The following is a 26,261-nucleotide window of genomic DNA, read 5'->3' on the forward strand; positions in this document are numbered from 1 at the left end:
TCCGCCTATTCTCTGGAGAGCGGAGAATCGGCGCCATTGGCACCGGCGCGCCCCTCCCCCCGGCGATTCTCGGCCCGGGATGGGATGAGCGGCCACGCAAAAAAAAACAAGTCCCGCCGGCACCGTTCACACCTGCTCTTACCCGGTGGGACCTTGGCGTGGATGCATGCGGATGCGGCCTGGTTGGGGGGGGGAGGGGGGTCCGACCCCTGGGGTGGCATCCGCTGTGGCCTGGCCCACGATCGGGGCCTACCGATCGGCGGGCCGGCCTCTCGGCTGGGGGCCTCTTTTGTTCCACGCCGGCCCCTTTAGCCCTACGCCATGTTGCGTCGGGGCCGGCGCGGAGAAGGGAGCCACTGCGCATGCGCGGATTGACGCCGGTCCCACTGCGCATGCACGCATTTGGCGCCGGTCCCACTGCACAGGCGCAGACACATGGCACCCATCTGACGCTGGGATCGGCAGCTGGAGCCGCGTGGGTCACTCCAGTGCCGTGCTGGCCCCCTGGTAGGGGTCAGAATCGCTGCTCCTGAGTCCATGGTGACGCCGTCGAGAAACGCGACGGAGTTTACGACGGCTTCTAAACTTAGCCTCAGGATCAGAGAATCCCGCCCCCGTATCCTCAGTGTGAAAGCGGGACGTTTTCGACACGAGGGCTGTGTGAGGGTCACTCCTACCAATTATATCACGGACAGATGCACCTTTGACAGATAGATTGGTGAGTGTTCTATTTCTCTGTTGCCACAAAGAGAAAAGGTATGGAGGTGCCCACACTCTGGATTCTTGTAAAACACGATGAGAGATTTATTAAGGATGTTGCTCATACAGTGATCTCCCTAAGCCCGTGCAAACACTCTGCTGATGTCACTACACATCATGTGATGCAGAAATATATTCTCCGATGCATGACAGTGAGGATGAGGTCAAGTAGGTTTTCTCTTCTTGTTGGCTCCCTCTCCACCTTCCACAGACCAAGTCTAGCAGCTATGTCCTATAGAACTCAGCCAACTTGGTCTCTAATGGTGCTTCTGAGCTACTTGTGGTAATGGACATTGAAGGCAGCCACCTAGAGTACATTCTGTGCCCTTGTGACCCTCAGTGCTTCCTCCAAGTGGTGTTCAACGTGGAGGAGTACTGATTCATCAGCTGAGAGAGGGCGAAAGATGGGAATCATCTGGAGTTTTCACCTTGTCCATGTTTGACCTGATGTCTTTGATTTAATTGAATCCAGAATCGAACTATGGTCAGTTTCTGATTTATAACCAGAATGCCATTTTGAATAGGAACAAGGTACCTGCCCCCCAATCCCCTCATGCGCTTAATGCAGACTTTTCATATAGTCATGAGAATGGAGACAAAGGGGTAGGAATTCCAGGCCTCTGCTCAGAGTGCATGCCTCAATTGGAAAAAACAATACTTAAATTGGGTCTCAAGGGCCTTATTAGCATTATTTGGATGAGCTGCCAGTACATGCCACATCCTCACAGCTTCTTTTATAAGAATGAATGCTGAACTGCATGCCTTGTCAACAGTGGTTTTCCGCCGAATTACCGGTCCTAAAAAGCCACCGTTTCCACGCCGACATCAGGTCATAGCCTGAAACGGCGAGAAGCCAGCCCCAGGTTTATTCTCCAAAACTGATGCAATGAGGATCAGTTTTTACTCCTAAAACCTGAATAAGTTCTAGGAGGGATAATATATGCTATCTGGCTCTAAATACTGGGATCAGAGGCTTGAGGTGACTGCCATCTCCTGGGGTTTCCTGTGCAATGCATCAGGAATGTGACACTGGGCAATGTTTTAATATCGGGAGTCAGATTTTTCAAATTCTCGGGCTTAATTAGAGCATTTTAATTCGGCAATCTTTGCTCTGGAGCATGCTTCTTAAACTTAAAAATATCCTTCATGTCGAAGACTTATAGTCCCAAGATCTCTGTTTGTAGTAAAAGAGTGGAACGACTGAAGAAAGTCAAGCATGTACTTCATTGTTTTTCACAATTACTTCACTTATTAACATCTCATATTTTGATGGTACATATTTGAGCGATTCTTTCTCACAGGAATTTTGAGCAAACGCTGCCTGTTGTTTTTAAACAGTAGAATTTTAATGAAAGACTGACTGAAATTTTGGGAAAATGGAACGCCGTGATGCATTCCATTACATAGATATTGATTCATGGGGAAACAAAGATCTTACAACTCCTGAAATTAAAAAGCAGAAAATACTGGAAAAGGTCAGCCTTTCCACAGATGCTGCCAGGCCCTGTTGAGATTTGCCAGCATTTTCTGTTTTTATTTCCAGTATCTTGTATACATCCTAAAATTCCTGGCTTATTAATGTTTGAAAATTATGGGGCGGGATACTCCGCAATCGGCGGGATGTCCACTGACCGGCACCAGAAACGGCGCAAATCAGTCCGGCATCACGCCGCCCCAAAGGTGCGGAATTCTCCGCATCTTGAGGGGCCGAGCCCTCACCTTGAGGGGCTAGGCCCGAGCCGGACTGGTTTCCGCCCCGCCAGCTGGCGCGGAAATGACTTCGCCGGGCGACGCATGCGCAGGAGCGTCAGCAGCCGCTCACGGCATCCCCGTGCATGCGCAGTGGAGGGGGTCTCTTCCGCCTTTGCCATAGTGAAGACCATGGCGAAGGCGGAAGGAAAAGAATGCCCCCACGGCACAGGCCCGCCCATCGGATCGGTGGGCCCCGATCGCGGGCCAGGCCACCGTGGGGGCATCCCCTGGGGCCAGATCGCCCCGCGCCCCCCCCAGGACCCCAGAGCCCGCCCGCACCGCCTTGTCCCGCCGTTCGAAAGGTGGTTCAATCCACGCCGGCTGGCGTGGGTTGACAGCGGCGGGACTTTGGCCCATCGCGGACGGGAGAATCGCCGGGGGTGGGCCCACCGACCGGCGCGATTTCCGCCGACCGGCGCGATTCCCGCCCCCGCCGAATCTCCGGTGGCGGAGAATTCGGGCCACGGCGGGGGCGGGATTCACGCCGGCCCCCGGCGATTCTCCGACCCGGTGGGGGGGCGTAGAATCGCGCCCCTGATAAGAGGAGGGAGATTACAACTACGCCCTGCCCCGGACAACATTTAGGAGGCAAGATTCTTATAGTCAGAAATCCTACCAGCCAGAAAAAGGAATGGTTGCACAAGGCAGCTGTACTTTGAAAGATCTGGTGAAATCACAGAATCGTTATGGCACAGAAGGAGGCCATTCGACCCATCATGTCTACACCGACTCTCCAAATGTGCATCATGACTGACTGCACATTTGTCTACACCGACTCTCCAAATGTGCATCATGACCCTGTATCACTGCACATTGCTTTTATTCACATGATCATCTAATGTCCCCTTGAATGCCTTGATTGCATGTGCCTTCAGACTAGCTGATCGCATTAAATATCGCGAGGGGTTACTAGCCGGGTAGATCCCGGGAGCGGGAGCTTCTATTGCCACATTGTGCCACGGCAAGCTGCCTTTTGGACATAGCATGGCCATGTGATCGCGGCCAATGTTTTAAAATCTTTATTAGTTGGGCTCCACTATTTCAAACTTAGGCCTGACCAAAAAACAATGTTAGCCTCTTGCAACCTATAATTTTGGATGTTGGCACTGCCAATCCTGAAAACAATCCTCTCTCTCATCCTCCACATCTCTTTTTCTCTCTCTATTTCTTCAGTTCCACACATCACCCATTTCCTTCATTTCTCTTTCTTCCTCCACCACATTTTTGTCCTTCTCATTCATTTTTATGTTTCTCTCCAGCACTTCCTTCAACACCACCTTACACTGCTTTACTTTCATTTCTCTTTCAACATTCACTTCTACTTCCTGCCTACTTGTAAAACTTTTTCCTTCACTTCTTCCTCTTCTTACTTTTGTTCTCTCCGATTTCCGTTTTGCACCCCTCTTTCACTTTTCTTACTCTCTACATATTCATTTCTTTCTTTCACTCCAGTATCTCTTTCTTTTCCTATCTCTCCTCTTTTACTTGTCCTTTTTCAATTCCTGCCCTGTTTTGCTCTTTCTATTCTGTTTTATTCTTTCTTTACACTTTGTGCACTTCAGTTTTTTCTCACTTCTTCATGTTTGCCTTTGAACAGAAAGGATGAAGACAGAGGGTTAAAATTCAACTTCAGCGGCAGTGAAGACTGTGTAATGGGAAACCCTCCCCTTTCACTGACTTGATGATGTATATCGGAAGTCCATTCATTACCGCCCAATGTACATATAATTTACGTACAATGAGCAAATAACTAAACTCAATAATACTCAAAAAATTACTGCAAAATTAGTAAAGAAGCAAGCTTAAAATACAAAAAATATAATAGTTTTAGGTTATGGAATGAATCAATTAATGTAAATTGAGTCAGTGATAATATTACAGGCTGGAATACTGGGCATTTGGTTTCACTTAGCTGACTTCCAAGCAGCTGGCATGTTCATCAGGTTAAACATTTTACAGAAGAAGACCAAGATTTTGTGGGCTAATTAATGAATGGATGGAACACAGTGACACAAGGGCACCTGCATGGAAACCTTTGCAGACAAGGCAAAGTATGTAACTCCTCTCTCTGGACAAATGACACCATTTGTGGCAACATTGCAGCAAGGAAGCAGATTCTTCACAGATATACATATTCTTTGCAAAGAGAAGACGGAATTGTAAAAGTGCTGCCAAATTCTGTGACTTATTCTGGCTCCCCAGGATTTATTTTCTTCTTTTCACATCTCCCGCCCCATGTGGGCATGGACGTGGAGAGGATGTTTCCACGAGTAGGAGAACTAGAACTAGAGGGCACAGCCTCTGACTGAAGGGATGGTCCTTTAACACTGAGATGAGGAGGAATTTCTTCAACCAGAGGGTGGTGAATCTGTGGAACTCTTTGCCGCTGAAGGCTGCTGAGGCCAAATCACTGAGTGCCTTTAAGACAGAGATTGATAGGTTCTTGATTAATATGGGGATCAGGGGTATGGGGAGAAGGCAGGAGAATGGGGATGAGAAACATATCAGCCATGGTTGAATGGCGGAGCAAACTCGATGGGCTGAGTGGCCTAATTCTGTTCCTAAGTCTTATGGTCTGATGTAACTTTCACACTGCACGAACATTATCTCAGACCAAGGTCACAATTCTCCTGTCCTGGATCAGGACAGGAATGGAGGAGGGGTGGCAAACAAAATGGCCTCAGAGCATACCCTGAATTTATGGGCTCTTGGATGCAATCCAACTTTTCAATGTGTTTATAAATACTTGACAATGTGGGTGATTGCAGCGTTAATGTAAGCTTACATGTGACAGAAACAAAGATGATTATTATTAACAGGCACCGTAATGTGGCGACTAGGGGCTTTTCACAGTAACCTCATTTGAAGACAATAAGCAATTTTCATTTCATTTAATTATGAAAGGGTTGGGGGCACAAACAGATTTAAATTTTAAGTTACTTTTGAAATATAAGTGTCCAGGCAGCTCACAGTTGACAAATCTCTGCCATTCCTGCTTTGAACAAGGTCCGCGGAGGCATGCAGGTATGCTGCAACAGCAACTTGCTGTCTGTTTTTCTTCCTCTAATCCTCTGGCCAATGGCTCAGGGCCAGAAATTCCTGATTTTGAGTCATAGCAGATCACTCAGTTTTTCATCATTCCTAGGGACATAAAGTTAGTGGCATATCTGATGTTGTGGGGATGAAACAGGGGTTGAGCAAGGTTTTCCGATCCTCTGCAGCTTCTGCTGGCTGTTCAAAAATGGGAAACTGCAATGAGCAGTACAGTCAATAAGTACTTCATGCCTAATGGAGAAGGAGCTGGGCAGTCCCTTGCTAAATAGGCACTCTCAGGTCCACAACACATTGTTAAGCTTAGTTTCCTCCATGTGATTGAAGTAGGAAACCTCCTGCTCTACCTGTCTAAGAACCAACTGATACGTTGCAATTTTAAATCGTAAAAGAGTTAATTTTGGGAACGTATAATAACTCTTGTTCCATAGAAGCACTGACCCGTAGAATCCCTACAATGCACAAGGAGACCATTTGGACCATCGAGTCTGCACCAACCTTCTGAAAGAGCACCCCAGCCAAACTGAACACAAAGGGATAATTTGGCATGGTCAATCCACCTAACCTGCACATCTTTGGACTGTGGGTGAAAACCGGAGCACCCGGAGGAAACCCACGCAAACACAGGGAGAATGTGCAAACTCCACACAGACAGTGACCCAAGGCTGGAAACGAACCTGGGTCCCCGTCGCTGTGAGGTAGCAGTGCTAACCACCATGACGCCCTGTTCATGAGGTAAGACATTCAACTTGGGAGATAGTTCAAAACGGGTGGTATTGCAATGACTGCCTGTTTTGCTCTCACTGGATATTCACTCCGATTGAAGCCAAATTAACTGAATATTGCACATGGTGAAAAATAGACAGGTGATGAGATACTACCTGTTTAGTGCCACTTCCCAAAGAGGAATTTGTATCTTTTTTGTCCAGGTCCAAACAAACTTATCTTGTACAGCATTTACTAGTTGTTAATTAAACTATACTGTATTAACATTTGAAGTGTGGGAATTGTGTCGGAAGCCAGAGCAGGACACAAGTAGTTGTGAAACTTCTACAAATTTAAATGTACAAGAAACTCTATAACTAGGCAGATTTTCACATTTCCATACACAGGGTAGTTTTGCCCTAAATTATCAACATATGGCTAAGCCACTGTCCATCTACTATGGCAGCTGGGGCTCCCTTTGGACGCAGACACCAGGCTTGCAAATGTATTCTAATTGGGATCAAATGATGAGATTCTCATATTCCTTTGCCCGCTTGACTATCACCAACCAGTTTCTATTTCCACGACCCAGTTGTGAACAGTGCACTCAGAAGGCAGTCATTTCCGTTGCACATTAAAGGGATCCTCACCGGCTGTCAGGGAAAGCTGGATGGAGATCAGAAGCCTTTTTGTGGCAGCTGCTTGTGGGTTTTGCAATTTAAGTAATTTTAGTTCAATGCAGTTGCTGCTGTAGTTTCTGCAAAGGTTTTGCCACGATTCAAACTTCCTTTTTAAAAATTCTTGACACTTCTACTCCTCCCCTTTAAAGGTGACACTGTAGGGCCCCATTCAGCCAACTAGTCCATTTCCCGCTTCCACAGGTTTCATGTTCCACACTGGCAGCTTCCAAGCACATTATAATGAGGATCCAGGACCAAAATCTGATGCTGATAACTCTCGATGGGCATTGTGGGATCATAGTAATACAGGAACAGGATTAGACCGTTTAACTTTGCGAGCCTGTTCCACAATTCCATGTAATCATGGCTGATCTGTGATCTAATTCCATGTCCCACATCCTTTCGTACGTTCGTTTAATAAAAACATTTACATCTCAGATTTAAAATTCACAACTGATCGAGCATCAACTGTCGCTTGTGGAAGAGAGTTCCAAACTTCTCCCACCATCTGAGAGTAGAAATAGTTCCTAATTTTACTTTTGAACAATCTGGCCCTAAAATTTAGACTATGACCTCTAGTCCTACACTCTCCAACTAAGTGGAAATAGATACTCTCTGTTTCTCTTAAAGTGAAAGTTTGATCAAATCACCCCATTTCGTTCAAAATAAAACCCTGGCATGCTCCTCGTAATTGGAGTCCAGGTATTATCCTGGTATATCTGCACTGTACTACCTCGAAGTAGGCTTACATTAACACTGCAGTGAAGTTACTGTGAAAAGCCCCTCGTCGCCACATCCCGGCGCCTGTTCGGGTAAACAGAGGGAGAATTCAGAATGTCCAATTCACCTAACAAGCGCGTCTTTCGGGGCTTGTGGGAGGAAACAGAGCACCCGGGGGTAACCCACGCAGACACGGGGAGAACGAGCAGACTCCGCACTGACAGTGACCCAAGCCTGGAATCGATCCCGGATCCCTGGCGCTGTGATGCAACCGTGCTAACCACTGTGCTATTTTCCACTCCCATCAAAATGGAAATGTCCCTAATTTATTCATAGAAAGAGTTCTCACAAAGTAATAACTGTCATAATATGCACCCATGCACATCATGAGGTAAAAACAGGCAGTGACAGACACCCAGGTTAGCCAATCAACATACAGGACAGAACACAACCAATCACCAGACAGAACACCAGAGGGGGGGCTTCCAACTATAAAACACACGAGGCATGAGCACTCCGCCTCTTTCCGCTGGTGACAACTGTAGTGACAGTCAGGGTGTATATATCAGTCAGCACCTTCTACACGTGGTTCAGAGCTAGCCTGGTCTAGTAAGCTGTGTGCATTTTTACAGAAGTTCAATAAATCGTATTGAACCAACGCCTACGTTTGGTGTAAGCTTTACCGTTCATCTGCATCCTCTTGCAGTCCGTGTTACCCCAGGGTGAATAACACGACATGATACCAGGAGTCTACTTCATCTAAGTAATTTACCTTGAATAATTCAGTGACGACCAGCAAGTGCCTTCCAGCGGCATGGAGAAGATCCAGGCCCCTCCACAGCTCCGGATCTCCGGAAATCGCGGCGCCAACTGGCGGGTCTTCAAGCAGAAATTCAGTCTATACATTGAGGCCTCGGGCCTTGAGGATGCGTCCGATGCCAGAAAAACTGCGCTGCTCCTATCGACTGCGGAGGACCAGGCCATCCAAATCTTCAATTCGCTAACTTTTGCCGACGGTGAGGACAAGACCAAGTTCCAGACCGTGTTAGCCAAGTTCGACAGTCACTGTGAAGTCGAAACGAACGAGAGCTTTGAGCGCTATGTCTTCCAGCAACGCCTTCAGGGTAGGGATGAGCCTTTTCAATCTTTTCTAACTCATCTCCGCATATTAGTGCAATCCTGCAACTACGGTGACACCGCTGATTCCCTCATCAGGGATCAGATCGTGTTTGGGGTCCACTCTGACACCCTGCGGGAGCAGCTCCTAAAAATAAAAGACATGACCCTGCCAGTAGCCATCGAGACGTGCAAAGTGCATGAACAGGCGAAAGGTCTCTACTCCCGCCTTAAATCGGCAGAACAGGACCAACTTGCCTCCCACGAGGCATAGAGTGTACAGGCCATCGCCCGAATGCGGCGCCTTAGCATCGATGAAGGCGGCCATTTTGCGCGCTTTTCCCGGGGTCCCATGCATGCGCACCACGGACGGGAGAACGAAGCGGCCAAAGACCACACTGCGCAGGTGCGAGCGGTGGCTGACCGCACTGCGCATGTGCAACGACGCACGGAGCGTTACGACGTCAACGTCATGACATGCCCGAACTGCGGCACCACCCACTTAAAGCGGGAATGCCTTGCAAGAGGCAGGCAATGTTTAAATTGTGGGAAGCCTGGCCATTATGCAGCCTTGTGCAGGTCTGCACCTCCGATCGTGGGCCAGCGATCCCAGTTCCAATGCAAACGCGTTCAATGTGTGCAGCAAGGGCTGCTGGATTCAGAACCTGGTAACACCACGGATCCACAGGACGACTGCCTGGAGTCCCCATATCGTGTGGGCATCATTACCACGTATGACAAGGCAGCCTCAAATTCAGCAACACGCCTACCCATCCTCAACGTGGATTCTGCGGACGAATGGCGCGCTGTCGTACAACCAATGCAGCATCGGGTTCAAGCTGGACACTGGTGCTTCAGCCAATCTCATACTTCAAGCAGATCTTGCTCGCATCCAAAGGCAGCCAAAAATTCTTGCGCCGGCCTGCCAGCTGCTTGATTATGATGGCAATGCCATTACTATGTTAGAGTCTTGTCACCTGCATGTCTCCAACAAGGCCATCAAAGCCACACTGCGATTCGAAAGCGTCAAGCCTGACAAGGCTTCCCTGCTTGGTGCCCATGCATGCAAGCTACTCAATCTCGTCCAGCGAGTACATGCCATGTCCTCTGTCAATATGAATCTTCAGGCTGACATTGACAAAATCCTGTCACAATACCCGGATGTGTTCAGTTGGATGGGCACGCTGCTGTACCGCTACAAAATCTTACTCAGGCCTGATGCCACGCCTGTGATCCATGCACCACGCCGGGTGCCGGCTCCTCTGAAGGAACGTTTAAAGGCACAGCTGCAGGAGCTCCAAGACCAGGGTATAATCTCTAAAGTGACGGAACTGACTGACCGGGTCAGCTCGATGGTCTGTGTGAAAAAGCCCTCTGGAGAACTGCGCATATGTATAGATCCCAAGGATCTTAACCGAAACCTAACGCGGGAACACTACCCGATCCCGAACCGTGAGGAGCTAACCAGTGAGATGGCACATGCCAAATTCTTCACGAAGCTCGATGCATCACGTGGCTTCTGGCAGATACAACTGGACGAGTCCAGCAAGAAGCTCTGCACGTTTAATACACCTTTCGGAAGGTACTGTTACAACCGCATGCCGTTTGGTATTGTTTCAGCCTCTGAAATCTTTCACAGGATCATGGAACAGATGCTGGAGGGCATTGAGGGTGTGCGGGTTTATGTTGATGACGTAATTATATGGTCCACGACCCCAGAGGAACACACATCTCGGGCGAAATTCTCCCGAAACGGCGCGATGTCCGCCAGCTGGCGCCCAAAACGGTGCCAATCAGACGGGCATCGCGCCGCCCCAAAGGTGCGGAATGCTCCGCATCTTTGGGGGCCGAGCCCCAACATTGAGGGGCTAGTCCGACGCCGGAGGAATTTCCGCCCCGCCAGCTGGCGCGGAAATGACATCTCGCAGCGGCGCATGCGCGGGAGTGTCAGCGGCCGCTGACAGTTTCCCGCGCATGCGCAGTGGAGGGAGTCTCTTCCGCCTCCGCCATGGTGGAGACCGTGGCGGAGGCGGAAGGGAAAGAGTGCCCCCACGGCACAGGCCCGCCCACGGATTGGTGGGCCCTGATCGCGGGCCAGGCCACCGTGGGGGCACCCCCCGGGGCCAGATCGCCCCGCGCCCCGCCCAGGACCCCGGAGCCCGCCCACGCTGCCATGTCCCGCCGTTCAAAAGGTGGTTTAATCCACGCCGGCGGGACAGGCAATTTATCGGCGGGACTTCGGCCCATCCGGGCCGGAGAATTCAGCGGGGGGGGGGCCGCCAACCGGCGCGGCCCGATTCCCGCCCCCGCCGAATATCCGGTGCCGGAGACTTCGGCAACCGGCGGGGACGGGATTCACGGCAGCCAACGGCCATTCTCCGACCCGCTGGGGGGTCGGAGAATGACGCCCCGCATCTCCAACAAGTCTTTAGACACATAGATGCCAACGGCCTCAAGTTGAACAAGGTCAAATGCTCCTATGGCATGTCATCAATCAAGTTTTCGGGTGATCAAATATCCCAGCAGGGCGTGCAACCGGACTCGGACAAACTCAAGGCCATCAACACCATGAAGACCCCGGAAGACAAAAAGGCGGTACTCCGCTTCCTGGGTATGGTTAACTTCTTGGGAAAGTTCATTCCCAACCTCGCATCACACACCACGGCTCTCAGGCATCTGGTGAAGAAGTCCACTGCATTCCCGTGGCTACCCACACATCAAGCAGAGTGGCTCGAGTTAAAGGCAAAGCTCACCACTGCTCCGGTACTAGCGTTTTTAGACCCAGAGCCGGAGACAAAAATCTCCACGGACGCCAGCAAGGACGGCATTGGTGCGGTGCTCCTCCAGAAGGATGACTCCTCGTCCTGGCCTCCAGTGGCTTATGCGTCCAGGGCCATGACTCCCACTGAGCAGAGGTATGCTGAGATAGAGAAAGAGTGCCTGGGCCTTGTCATAATAGCCACTCATGTATATAATGAGATGCAGACAGGCAGTGATTGACACACAGGATAACCAATGAACACAGACGACACATAACAACCAATCACCAGACAGGACACCACCACTATAAAGCACACAGAGCATTAAGACTCTCCCTCTCTCTACAGGACACAGCTACTGAGATAGTAAGAGTGCACAAGCCAGTGAGCACTATCCCCATGAGGTAGAGAGTTAGTCTGGTCAAGCCAGTAGGAGGTTATCAGTTAGATTGATAGAGTGTCAACTCACAGCAGACTATGTACAGCAATCAGGAAGTTCAATAAAACAGTGTTGGACCATCTCCTGTGTCAGAAGCCTGTTTCTAGTTTCACTGCATCCAGTTGCAGTCAACGTTGAACCAACTTACTTAACACATCATGGTACCAGAGTGTTATTAATCCTAACGAACCTACCTCGAGTGCATCTGCAATGACCAGCAAGCAGCCATCCAGCGGCATGGAAAGAATCCAGCCTCCTTCGCAACTCCGGATCTACGGCAACCTCGGCGCCAACTGGAAAGTCTTCAAACAAAAGTTCCTCCTGTACATCGAGGCCTCCAACCTTGAGGCAGCATCGGATGCCAGAAAGATCGCGCTGTTCCTGTCGACTGCGGGGGATCACGCCATCCACATCTATAACTCGCTCACGTTTGCCGATGGCGAAGACAAGACAAAGTTCAAGACAGTTCTGCTGAAATTCGACAGCCACTGCGACATTGAGGTGAATGAGAGCTTTGAACGGTACATCTTCCAACAGAGGCTTTAGGGTAAAGATGAAACTTTTCAGTCCTTCTTGACCCATCTCCGCATCCTAGTGCAGTCATGTAATTATGACTCGACGACTGATTCCATGATCCGGGATCAGATCGTTTTCGGGGTCCAGTTCGACTCCCTGCGGGAGCAGCTCCTCAAAATCAAACAGTTGACCCTCTCCGTCGCCGTCGGAATGTGGGTTGTCCATGAGCATGCCAGAAATCGCTACTCCCGCATCAGGGCGGCTAAACTGCAAAACTGGCCTCCCACGAGGCAGAAAGGGTGCAGGCCATAGCGAAAATGCAAGGCCGGAGCATTGAGGAGAGTGGCCGTTTCACGCGCTTTTCTCGGGCCCCCACGCATGCGCGCCACGACTGGGTGGACGATAAAGCCGAAGATCCTGAGGCGCATGCGTGAACGTCGGCCGACCGCACTGCGCATGCACGATGGCGCACAGAACGTGCTGACGTCAGCGTCATGACGTGTCCGAATTGTGGCTCCGCCCAATTAAGGCGGCAATGTCCAGCCAAAGGCAGGCGATGTCTACAGTGTGGACAGCCTGGCCACTACACGGCCTTCTGCAGGTCCACTCCACCGAACAACAGCCAGCGATCCCAGCTGCAGCACAGATGTGTCCGCTGCATACAACAAGACATGCAGGAATCTGATCCAGACAGCCCAACGGACCCCGATGCTGACTGCCTGAGTCTACATATCGGGTGGGCATCATCACCACACGCGAGTTGGTATCTACCGTGCCTGCCAACCATCTTTCGATCCTCAGTGTGGATCCTGACGACAAGTGGTGTGCCGTCATCACGGTCAACCAGTCTCGCATCCGATTTAAAATGGACACTGGCGCGTCTGCGAACCTCATATCACAGTCGGACCTCGACAGCATCCGACACCAACCGAGAATTCTTCCACCAGCCTGCCAGCTCCTTGACTACAATGGTAATGACATGGCTGCCAGTGGGTCGTGTCAGGTAGATGTCTCTCACAAGGCAATCAAGGCGACGTTAAGATTCGAGATCGTCCGGCCTGACAAGACATCCCTGCTCACCGGCTCGCGCATGCAAACTCCTAAATCTGGTACAGCGAGTTTATGCCATGTCCTCGATACCGGCGACGGCCTCGCCCAATGCGAATCTCCAGGCTGAGATAGACGACATTCTCACACAATACCACAATGTGTTTGATGGGATGGACATGCTCCCATATCGCTACAAGATATTGCTCAAGCCGAATGCCACCCCAGTCATCCATGCACCACGCCGGGTGTCAGCTCCTCTCAAGGATCGTCTGAAAACGCAGCTATGAGAGCTCCAAGACCAGGGCATCATCTCAAAGGTCACGGAACCCACAGACTGGGTCAGCTCCATGGTCTGCGTCAAGAAACCCTCTGGCGAACTCCGCATTTGCATTGATCCCAAAGACCTGAATCGCAACATCATGCGAGAGCATTACCCGATCCCGAAGCATGAAGAATTGCCCTGTGAGATGGCTCATGCCAAATTCTTTACCAAGCTGGACGCCTCCCGTGGCTTCTGGCAAATTCAGCTGGACGAGTCCAGTCGGAAGCTGTGCACTTTTAACACTCCGTTCGGCAGGTATTGCTACAACCGCATGCCTTTTGGTATCATATCAGCTTCCGAATTATTTCATTGCATAATGGAGCAAATGATGGAGGGCATCGAGGGGGTGTGAGTCTATGTGGACGACGTGATCATCTGGTCCACGACGCCCAAGGATCACATTGATCGCCTCAAACAGGTTTTCCAGAGGATTCATGAAAATGGCCTCCAGCTCAACAGGGCCAAATGCTCGTTTGGGCCGTCCGCTATCAAGTTTTTAGGTGACCACATTTCACAATATGGTGTGCAACCTGACGCCGACAAGGTGCTGGCAATCAATGCCATGAAGACACCAGAGGACAAAAAGGTGGTCCTCCGCTTCCTCGGGATGGTAAATTTTCTGGGAAAATTCATTCCCAACATGGCATCCCACACCACGACCCTCCGGCATCTCGTTAAAAAGTCGACAGTGTCCCAGTGGCTTCCCGCACATCAAGCGGAGTGGCTTGAGCTGAAGGCGAAGCGCACCACAGCCCCTGTACTAGCGTTCTTTGACACAACCAAGGATACCAAGATATCCACAGACGCAAGCCAGGACGGCATTGGGGCGGTGCTCCTCCAGCGAGACGACTCCTCGTCCTGGGCTCCAGTGGCATATGCATCCAGGACCATGACTCCGACCGAACAACGTTATGCCCAGATTGAAAAGAAGTGTCTGGGTCTCCTGACAGGAATAGTCAAGTTTCATGACTATGTATACGGTCTGCCGAAGTTCACGGTGGAAACAGACCACAGGCCTTTAGTCCACATAATCCAGAAGGATTTAAATGACATGACACCTCGGCTGCAGCGAATTTTTCTTCGTCTCCGCCGATATGACTTCGAACCCGTCTATACACCGGGCAAGGAGCTGATCATCGCGGATGCCCTATCCCGATCCATCACCATGTCGTGTGAACCGGGCGACTTCATTCGCCACATCGAGGCACAGGTGCAGTTGTGTGCCAGCAACTTCCCAGCCACTGATGAAAGAGTTGTCCAGATATGCGAAGAAATTGCCAAAGATCCTCTACTGCAGCGCGTGATGCAACACCTTGCCCATGGCTGGCAAAAGGGGCTGTGCCCCCAGTTCTTCAACGTTAAGGACGAGTTAACGGTTGTCGAGGGAATCCTTCTTAAACTAGATAGAATCGTCATTCCCCAAAACATGCAAGCCATGTTGCTCAGACAGATCCATGAGGGTCACCTTGGGGTCGAAAAATGTCGATGCAGAGCTCGGCAGGCAGTCTACTGGCCTGGCATCAGCCAGGACATTGCCAACACGGTCCTCAACATGCCAGAAGTTTCAACCAGCTCAGCCCAAGGAAACACTGCAACAGCACGAGATTGTGACTTCTCCGTGGTCCAAGGTGGGGATAGACCTCTTTCACGCAAATGGGCGTGATTACATGCTCTTGGTCGACTACTTCTCCAGCTACCCGGAAGTGGTGAAACTGTCGGACCTCACGTCCAAGTCAGTGATTAAAGCCTGCAAAGAGACGTTTGCCAGGCACGGGATACCACTCACAGTAATGAGTGACAACGGCCCCATGTTTCTACAGCCAAGAGTGGTCCGACTTTGCACGATCCTACCACTTCAGTCACATCACATCCAGTCCCCATTACCCGCAATCAAAAGGGAAGGCCACAAAAGGGGTCCATATTGTCAAGCGGTTGCTGTGCAAGGCTGCAGACTCAGTCTCGGACTTCAACCTGGCACTGTTGGCATACAGGGCAAACCCCTCTGTCAACTGGTTTGTCTCCGGCGCAGCTGCTCATGAACCGCAACCTGAGGACGACTGTTCCAGCCATCCATGTTCCAGAACTTGACCGCCTCACGGTGCTGCAGAAAGTGCAGCGATCCAGGGACCAGCAGAAGATCACGTATGATGCTCATACCAAGGATCTACCTGCACTGGCTCCAGATGATGTTGTTCACGTCCAGTTGCCTGAGGGAGGTTGGTCAGCCCCAGCTATTGTCGCCAGGCAGGCTGCCCCCAGGTCCTTCATTGTCCAAATGGCTGATGGCTCCATTCTACGGCGCAACAGGAGGGCGCTACGAAACGTTCCCTGCCCACCGCCTGGCCGCACTTCTCCGCATGTCATCATGCCTCCTCCGGACATCTTGCAACACGAGGCCACCGATCTGGCAGCGATCCCGCCTCTCCATGAGGCCACCGACATGGCAGCAATCCCGCCTGTCCAAGTGCCGGCGTCCCCCCTCCACCTCTAAGGCGATCTACAAGAATTCGTCACCCGCCACAAAGACTGAATCCATAGACTTAAATCTTGTAAATTTTGTTCAGTTTGCTCTGTATCTGCACGATAGACACCTTCCCACGTACATATGTTCATTCACTCACCACTTGAATATAATCATGCATGTATATACCGCCACGTTCCAAACGTTACTTCAAAAAGGGGAGATGTCATAATATCCACATGTATATAATGAGATGCAGACAGGCAGTGATTGACACACAGGATAACCAATGAACACACACGACCCGGGCCCGGACGGCTTCCCCGTAGAATTTTATAAGAAGTTCTCGGAGCTGCTGAGCCCGCTCCTGATGAGAACATTCAATGAGGAAAAGGAGAAAGGGACCCTCCCTCCGACAATGTCGCAGGCATTGATCTCGCTTATCCTGGAAGAAGGAGAAGGATCCGCTTCAGTGTGGGTCCTACAGGCCGATATCGCTCCTGAATGTGGATGCCAAGCTGTTGGCAAAAATTCTGGCCACCAGAATAGAGGACTGTGTCCCGGGAGTGATTGGGGAGGACCAGACGGGTTTTGTTAAGGGCAGGCAGCTGAACACGAACGTGAGGAGGCTCCTGAATATTATCATGATGCCCTCGGAGTGGGGGGGGGGGGGGGGGGGGGGGAGGTGGAGGTGGTGGCTGCGATGGATGCGGAGAAGGCCTTTGACAGGGTGGAGTGGGAGTATCTGTGGGAGGCGCTAGGCAGGTTTGGATTTGGGGAGGGATTTATAGGGGTGGGTCAAGCTGCTGTACCAGGCCCCTGTAGCGAGTGTGTCCACAAACCGGCTAAGGTCGGAATATTTCAGACTGCACGGGGGGACGAGACAGGGGTGTCCCCTGTCCCCGTTGCTGTTTGCCCTGGCAATTGAGCCGTTGGCCATTGCGCTCAGGACTTCGGGGGATTGGAGGGGGCTGGGGCGCGGAGGGGAGAAGCACCGGGTCTCCCTCAACGCAGATGATCTGCTGTTGTATATTTCGGACCCGTTAGAGGGGATGGGGGAGGTTGTGCAGATCCTGGGAGACTTTGGGAGCTTCTCGGGGTATAAGCTGAACGTGGGGAAGAGTGAGCTGTTCATGGTCCACGGTAGGGGCCAGGAGGAGAGACTGAGGGATCTCCCGCTCAGGATAGTGGAGAGGAGCTTTTGGTACTTGGAGATACAAGTGGCCAGGAACTGGGATGCCCTGCACAGGCTCAACTTAACCTGGCTAGTGGAGCAGATGGAGGGAGAGTTTAAAAGGTGGGATATGCTCCCGCTTTCCTTGGCGGGACGGGTGCAGACTGTGAAGATGACGGTTCTCCCCAGGTTCCTCCCGGGGAATGCGTTCAGGTACCTTCAGGTTCAGGACTTCCTTAGAAAACAGGTGGGGACATTCCCACGGCTGCCCCCACGTAGGATCCAGGATGGGGTGGTGTCTGGCGTCTGGGTAGGGGAGGGGAAGGTGTCGGACGTATATCAGGAGCTGCAGGAGGTAGAGGAAGCCTCAGTGGGGGAGTTGAAGGATAAGTGGGAGGAGGAGCTGGGCGAGGAGCTGGATGAGGGCCTGTGGGCCGATGCCCTGGGCAGGGTGAACTCCTCCTCATCATGTGCCAGGCTCGGATGAAATGAAATGAAATGAAAATCGCTTATTGTCACAAGTAGGCTTCAAAATGAAGTTACTGTGAAAAGCCCCTAGTCGCCACATTCCGGCACCTGTTCGGGGAGGCTGTTACGGGAATCGAACCGTGCTGCTGGCCTGCCTTGGTCTGCTTTCAAAGCCAGCGATTTAGCCCAGTGTGCTAAACAGCCCCTGGATTAATCCAGTTTAAGGTGGTGCATCGGGCGCATATAACGGCGGCAAGAATGAGTAGGTTTTTTGGGGTGGAGGACAGGTGCCCGAGGTGTGCGGGGTGTCCGGCGAATCATGCCCATATGTTTTGGGCATGCCCGGCACTTAAAGGATTCTGGCAGGGGTTTGCGAGGGTGATGTCTAGGGTTTTGGACGCTCGGGTGAAGGCGAGCCCAGCGGTAGCGATATTTGGGGTGGCGGAGGATCCGGGAGTGCAGGAAGCGAAAGAGGCCGAGGTGCTGGCCTTTGCCTCCCTGGTAGCCCGGAGATGGATCTTGTTAATGTGGAGGGACTCGAAACCCCCGAGTGTGGAGACCTGGGTTAGCGACATGGCGGGGTTCCTCAGCCTGGAGCGAATAAAGTTCACCTTGAGAGGGTCCTTGATGGGGTTCTCCCGGCGGTGGCAACATTTCCTTGACTTTCTAGGGGAGCAGTAAGTGTCAACAGCAGCAGCATCCTGGGGAAAGACTGACCACAGACCCCTAGCCCATATCATTCACAAGGACTTGAATGACATGCGCCCAAACTTCAGCGCATTCTCCTTCGACTCCGCAGGTATGATTTCGAATTGGTTTACACACCGGGCAAGGAGCTGATAATTGCGGATGCCCTGTCTCGCGCCATCACCTCGCCCTGTGAACAGGTTGACTTCATCCGCCAGATTGAGGCACAGGTGCAACTGTGTGCCAGCAACCTCCGGGCCTCAGACGAACGAGTCGTCAACATTCGAGAAGAGACTGCCAAGGACCATCTTCTGCAGCGGGTCATATATCACCTTGCAAATGGTTGGCAGAAAGGGCAATGCCCCAGTTCTTTAATGTCAATGATGACCTAACAGTTGTCGAGGGGATCCTCCTGAAGCTGGATCGTATCGTTATTCCTCGCAGCCTCCAGAGCTTAGTGCTCAAACAGATCCACGAGGGACACATAGGTATCGAGAAATGCAGGCGCAGGGCCCGGCAGGCTGTCTATTGGCCTGGCATCAACGAGGACCTATCCAACATGGTCCTCAATTGTGCGACTTGCCAGCGTTTCCAGTCTGCTCAGCCCAAAGAAACACTCCAGCAACATAAGATTGTGACCTCTCCGTGGTCAAAGGTGGGAATCGACCTTTTTCACACCAATGGGCGTGACTACGTGCTTATAATTGACTACTTCTCGAGTTACCCCGAAGTGGTAAAACTGTCCGACCTCACATCAAGGACTGTCATCAAGGCCTGCAAGGAGACATTTGCCAGGCATGGTATTCCGCTCACGGTCATGAGCGACAACGGTCCCTGCTTCTACAGCCAAGAGTGGTCCAACTTTGCGAAGCTATACCAGTTCAAGCACACTACCTCGAGCCCGCATTACCCGCAATCTAACGAAAAGGTCGAAAAAGGGGTCCATATCGTGAAGCAACTGCTCTGCAAGGCTGCGGACTCAGCTTCTGACTTTAACCTTGCACTCCTGGCGTACAGGGCAACCCCTCTGTCCACCGGTATGTCTCCGGCACAACTCCTTATGAATCACGATATATCACCTGTGGACGACTGTTCCGGTTATTCACTTACCTGACCTGGATCACCTCCCAGTGCTGCAAAAGGTGCAGCAACTCAGAAACCGGCAAAAGTTGACATATGATGCTCATGCTACTGATCTGCCCGTGCTCTCTCCGGAAGATGCTGTTCGCATCAAGTTGCCTGGTGGAGTCTGGTCAGCTCCAGCTGTTGTTCGACAGGCTGCTCCCAGGTCGTTCGTGGTTCGCATGGCTGATAGATCCATTGTCAGGCGCAACAGAAGGGCACTACGCAAACTTGCCTGCCCACCACCGGATCTCGCGTTCCCAGATGTCGTTCTGCCTTTTCCGGACACCTCGCTCCACGAGGCCACCAATCTGGCTGCAATCCCGCCTGTCAAGGCACCGTCGTCCCCACCTCCACCTCTCAGGCGGTCGACAAGGATCCGACACCAGCCCCAAAGATTGGACTTATAAATATTTCCTTTGTATATATTGTTCTGTATCTGCACGCTAGACACCTTACATGTACATATTCATTCACTCGCCATTTGCTGTAAATAGTTATATCTGTAAATATGTCATATATGCTCTAAGCAACCGACAATTTTCTTTTTTAAAAAGGGGGATGTCATAATATGCACCCATGCACATCATGAGGTAAAAACAGGCAGTGACAGACACCCAGGTTAGCCAATCAATATACAGGACAGAACACAACAAATCACCAGACAGAACATCAGAGGGGGGCTTCCAACTATAAAACACACGAGGCATCAGCACTCCGCCTCTTTCCACTGGTGACAACTGTAGTGACAGTCAGGGTGTACATATCAGTCAGCACCTTCTACACGTGGATCAGAGCTAGCCTGGTCTAGTAAGTTAGAGTTAGTACACTTAGAGTAGTAGAGTGTCAACCCACAGCCAGCTATGTGCATTGTTACAGAAGTTCAATAAATCGTATTGAACCAATGCCTACGTTTGGTGTATGCTTTACCGTTCATCTGCATCCTGTTGCAGTCCGTGTTACCCCAGGGTGAACAACACGACAATAACTTCTATAACAACCTATATTACTTGTGCTACAGGCAGAATCACACTGTGGCTGTAGTAACATTTCATTTATAAGCAAATTGGATGTGAGAATGATTATACTGACAAAAATGGCTTACAGTTGACCATCAATTTTCACATTTGGCCCAACTCTGCAGAATAACGCGTGCCAAATCTCACCCATCACTTAGTACAAGACAGCTATTAATATTTTCCTCCATTCACTAATGGTTGTGAACATATTAACTGAAATTATGAAAGGGGCTTCCTGACGTACAGTTACACTGAACCTTTTTTTTAATTAACATTGGGCAAATGGAGGAAAATGTACGCCTAGATGCTCTTAAAATAAGTTAAATTAAATGCAACTGTGCAACTTGTGAGATGTCCACACCATTCTTCAATCAGTTTAAAGGAAATGAACAAGATACACTAAAAAAGATAAACCTAAATGAGACATCACAAGACGGGACATAATGTACATATAATGACAATGGTGCTTGTTAATCCTTTTGGAATTATCATCTGCATTCTGCAGAAGTGAATTAAAAAAAATAAAAAATTGCGAATGAAAACAGTTATTAAAGGAATCTAATAAGACAGCACACAATGTAACTAGGTGATACTGACAGTTAGTGGTTTGTTTCTGCTCCAGCACTGTGCATTTGTTCTCCAGTATTACTCAGAGTAAACCAGAGATGTTGGCACTCTTATGATGTAAGCTGTATTAAATGTTATCTACTTACTGGGAGACCAAGGGGTCCTCTGTCACCTTTTTGACCTGGTTCACCCTTCCCTCCTTTAACACCATTCAACCCCGGTTCACCCTAAATGTAAAAGTAAAGTCCACCTTTTTTTTGCTACTTTGAAGCTGGGACAGAAATGCATTTAAATTAATCACAGAAAGCTACTGCAAATACCTGTGCATCCGTCAACGGATTATTTCTACCCCCGCCCCTCTCCCACCCCATTCCCAGTGGCCAATGCTCTTTCCAATCCTTCTATAGCGCATTTGCATTCCTGATATTTACTTCATATTAGATGCAGAAAACATTTTCTTCTTCCTTGATTAAATTATGCTTAGAAGGAAGAAACCTATTTCAGAATGGTACATGTATCTTTGCAGACATTTTTAATATCACAGTGGTCGTATCTGAGTTTGTGCAGTATTTCATCTGTTCAAAGTTGTCATTATGTACTTTACTTATGGAATAATCTGAGAGACCCAAATGTATGGTTTGTTAGTAAATGTTCTTTCTACCAGCTCCCTGAAGGAGGGCTGTCATTTCCCCCTATATTTCACAGCTGGGGTGCTGGAATACAAGCCTAGAACATACTACCGGCAATATTAGACAATTAAAACTTAAATGTGTTCAAAGGCACTTCTCAGTTCGCAATTCTATTAGAGTCATTAACTAATTTAAAATAAATAGGTGATATCAGTGCAAAAATAGCAGATAGATGACCACTGTACGAAAGTACTAGAGTCTTTGATTATTCTGAAAAATTAGGAGTGTGCAAAAGAAAAGCTTTGTTAATTTATTGTAGGAATTTAGGACTTTGGAGCAGGTATAGATCATTTGGCCCTTCAAGTCTGCTCCGCCATTCAATAAGATCACGGCTTATCTAGTTGTGGTCTCAACTCCACTTTGCCGTCTGCCCGACCATGGCCCTTGTGTCCTTGTCTACCCAAAATGTGTCTAACTCAGCCCTGAATAAATTCAATACCCAGACACTACTAGGGAAGAAATTCCATAAACGAATAAACCTTTGAGAGAAAGAAAATCTCTTCATTTCTGTCTTAAATGGTGAACTGTGTCCCCTGGTTCTAGTCTCTCTCACAAGAGGGAAAATCCTACCGGTAGTTACCCTATCAAATCCCCTAAGGATCTTGAATGTTTCAAAATGATCACCTCTCATTCTTCTATACTCTAACGCATAGACCAACCTGTTCAACCTTTCTTCATAAGATAAGCCCCTCATCTCAGGAAGGGGTGCAGTGAACCTTCTCTGAACTGCTTCTAACACAATTATATATTTTTTCAAAGAAAGAGGCCGATGCTGTACACAGTGTTCCAGATGTAGTCTCACCAAGGCCCTCCATAATGAATGTAATATCTCATGAAACCTCATCCTGAAGTGTTTGTAATATAATGACCAACGTATTGTATGTACAACGTTCAAAATCTACAGAACTGCTTTCGAAGCAATGAGAGGGACCATTGCCACATCTGCACAGCTGTGTATTACATGGGCAGGAAGCCTACAAGAGTCCTTGCTCAGAAGACACTGATGTAGACGAAGATAACTCTTAAACTTTGATCAGATGCATTAACTGTAGACAAGTAATTTGCTAATGATTCTGATTCAGGTATGCGACTGGTGAGACTTTTAATAATACACTGACAGATGCACAGATATTTCAGTAAAACCTTTTGTGCAGTGATCATTTTAAACCTATAAGTTCATGAGCTGTGATGGTGATATACAATATGGTTAGTTTAGAGGTTTTTGCCTTTGGCAAACTGACGATAGTGATGGAAAGTGGAATGTATTTTCTTCTTTCCATCCAGTGACAATATGGAGTGTTCTAAGTCAGAGACAGCTTGTGTCAGGAGCAATGCGGAACCCTCCCTACAATCGCCGGACACAGTGAGGTGCTGCCTCTCGGAGTGACAATGGTGCCTACTGCACAGAACTCGGGGTTCTTTTCTGTATGGCATTCACAATTATTGGATACCTTAATTAAACTGTCCAAGCTAGGGTGACATGGTGGCACAGTGGTTAGCACTGCTGCCTCATGGCGTTGAGGACCCGGGTTCAATCCCGGTACCGGGTCACTGTTCGTGTGGAATTTGCACCTCCTCCCCGTGTCTGCGTGGGTCTCACCCCCACAACCCAAAGATTTGCAGGGTTGGTAGACTAGCCACACTAAATTGCCCCTTAATTGGAATTTTTGGAAAAAAAAAACAACTTCAAAATAAATAAATAAATAAACTATCCAAGCTCTCTTCAATTACAGCGGTATCATTATCAGTTGTCAAGGCATGAGGAAAATTTAATCACTTGTTTGACCTGCAGTTCCTACATCCTGGAAGTGAGCGCTAGCTGCTCTGATTCAATATGCAGTCCAATCAAATTGTTAGCATTATATGATATTCACATCATGTATAATCTGCATGGAACCCCTAATGTTCTGCGAAGCCAGGGCACAGATGAACTTCACAGAAATCTTCTCAAATCTGTACAGGGCAGTTGGATGAAATCTATCGCCTCTGGCTTTGTGCTACTTCAGGGATTCTGCCGATAAATCTTCTCCCTCTCCATGAAAAATAGAGTCCTATTGATGGCTGATCAATTTAAGATGGGAACTTGACTTTGTATGAATGCATCTTGGGCCATTTTTAACAAGACTTTTGTTAAATTTTGTTAAGCTTATAGGAGACAGTTATTCTACAGCCGCAAGAACTTACAGGTTTAAAGATGCTACAACATAAAATTGACATTAAATTAGTCAAACAAATGACACAAAGCATGCATAGCTCATTTTAACAAAGGGCGTGGAGACAAATTAAAGAGTATCATTCATTTTCATTTTGCTAGATCCCCTTAGCCTTTGTTGATGATTTACCTTAGATCCTGGAAGTCCATGTGGCCCCTGTAAGAATAGAACAGAACAGCTGATTGACAATAAGCATGAGTTGATATGAACCCTTCAGTATTGTATTCTAATCACCCCACCAATTTCTTTTGATATTCTCTATTTCAAATATTTATCCATTCTTTTCATTCTCTTTTGAATATTTGGTGCTCGGATTCAATGGCTCCTTGCAGTAAAGTGTTCCAATTTCTAATAACCCTCTGCGTGAATCACTTCCTCCAATTCCCCATTCATTCCGCAATGGATCATTCTCAGTCTATGTGCTTGTCAACCAAAGGCAATTATCATCTCAGTAATTATCATCTCAAAACTTTTCAAAAATTGAAAACTTCTGTTGGATCTCTCTTTAAACTTTCTCAGTTCCAGTGACAAACTTTCTAATATTGCAAGCCTACCCTCATAACTATAACAAGTTCCAGGCACCATTCTAGTGAATTTGCAACATATCTTGAGCTGTTGCTGTAGCAATGAATTTGAATGGCCACCAAGAGGTTAAGCTATCTTTTGTTTACTGAAACCCATTGCAATTCTAATCCATATTCCCTCAGACATGCTTCCTGTGAATTAAACCGCCTAACAGCTAAGTTCAGCTTCATAGATCATACAACTTACAGAGCAGAAAGAGGCCACTCAACCCATTCTGCACCGGCCCTTGGAAAGAACACCCTACCTAAGCCCACACCTACACCCTATCCCCGTAACCCCATCTAACCCTTTTGGACACGAAAGGCAATTTTTCATGGCCAATCCATCTAACCTGCACATCTTTGGACTGCTTGATGATAACATTTTGACATATTACACAAAGCCTCCTATTCCTTCTTTCCCTGGGGGGTATGGCCAGAAATTCCAAAATTTGACATACCTCTATATATGGAATGCAGAAACCTATGTGCTTTTTAAATGGCTTATCTGCCTTTATAGATCCCTGCATCTTTACTGATCCATTCTCATAAGGCTCATACTGTTTGAGGAATGCTTTCTTTTCATTTGTACTAACCACATATTTCTCTGCATTGAGCTGGACATGCCAGATTCTGTGCACTGTGCCTCAGGAAGAATACACTGAGCTTTAAGTGAAGCTTCACCTAGAATCATATTCAGGACAAAGATCAAATGATGTGGGCAGGTTGCATTGTCTAGGTTTGTATTCCCTTGAATGTTGAAGATTAGGGGATGATGAATTGAGGTGGTTTAGGATAGATGATTAAAGGGTTTGATTCTGTACATAGACAGAAACAATTTCCACGAGGGACAGGGTCCAAAACAAGAATAAATCTTAAAACTGGAACTAGGTTCTTCAGGGGTGATCTTAGAAATACAGATTCATGCTAAGAGCAAGGTGTAACAAAGGTTTACAATAGAATTCTGCTGTTCTTATGTTAGAGTCCCTTCAAATACCTGTGCACTGCCCGGGCAGTGCCAGTCGGCAGTGCTGGGGGGTGGGGTTTTCAGGTGAACTTCTTTGCGCTGGGGCGGCCTTTAAAAATGGCACCCCAATCTCCGAGGGACTAAATTGCTGGCGAGGCGGCCGAATCGGAGGCCACACCGCCAGCGTTATGTTGTGGGATCTATGCCTTAAGGTTTTTGGTCTGTGGAATTCCATTCTTCAGAAAACAGTGGATGCAGGGTCATTGAATTTATTCAAGGCTGAGTTAGATAGATGATGGATAATAAAATCAAGGGTTATACGGGGAGGGGGGGGGGGGGGCGGGGGGAGACAGGTAAGTGGAGTGTAGACCATAACCAGATTATCCATAATCTTATTGAGTTGCCAGCAGGCTCAACGGGCTGGATGGCCTACTCCTACCCCTACTGCTAAATCCTACGTTC

At 48.9% G+C, this 26,261-nt stretch overlaps 1 protein-coding gene across 1 annotated transcript in view; it reads right to left on the reverse strand.

The window, feature by feature from the left end:
• LOC140408742 (uncharacterized) overlaps positions 1–26,261 on the reverse strand; it is a 264,053-nt gene that overhangs the window by 76,636 nt on the left and 161,156 nt on the right. The window contains exons 26-27 of the mRNA XM_072496372.1: positions 24,399–24,425; positions 21,514–21,594 (exon numbers count right to left, since the gene is read on the reverse strand). Coding sequence (XP_072352473.1) covers positions 21,514–21,594; positions 24,399–24,425 — 108 coding nt within the window. The remainder of the gene's footprint in view (positions 1–21,513; positions 21,595–24,398; positions 24,426–26,261) is intronic.

This window comes from Scyliorhinus torazame, chromosome 3 (genome assembly GCF_047496885.1).
Source record: "Scyliorhinus torazame isolate Kashiwa2021f chromosome 3, sScyTor2.1, whole genome shotgun sequence".
In the NCBI taxonomy this organism is placed as follows: domain Eukaryota; kingdom Metazoa; phylum Chordata; class Chondrichthyes; order Carcharhiniformes; family Scyliorhinidae; genus Scyliorhinus; species Scyliorhinus torazame.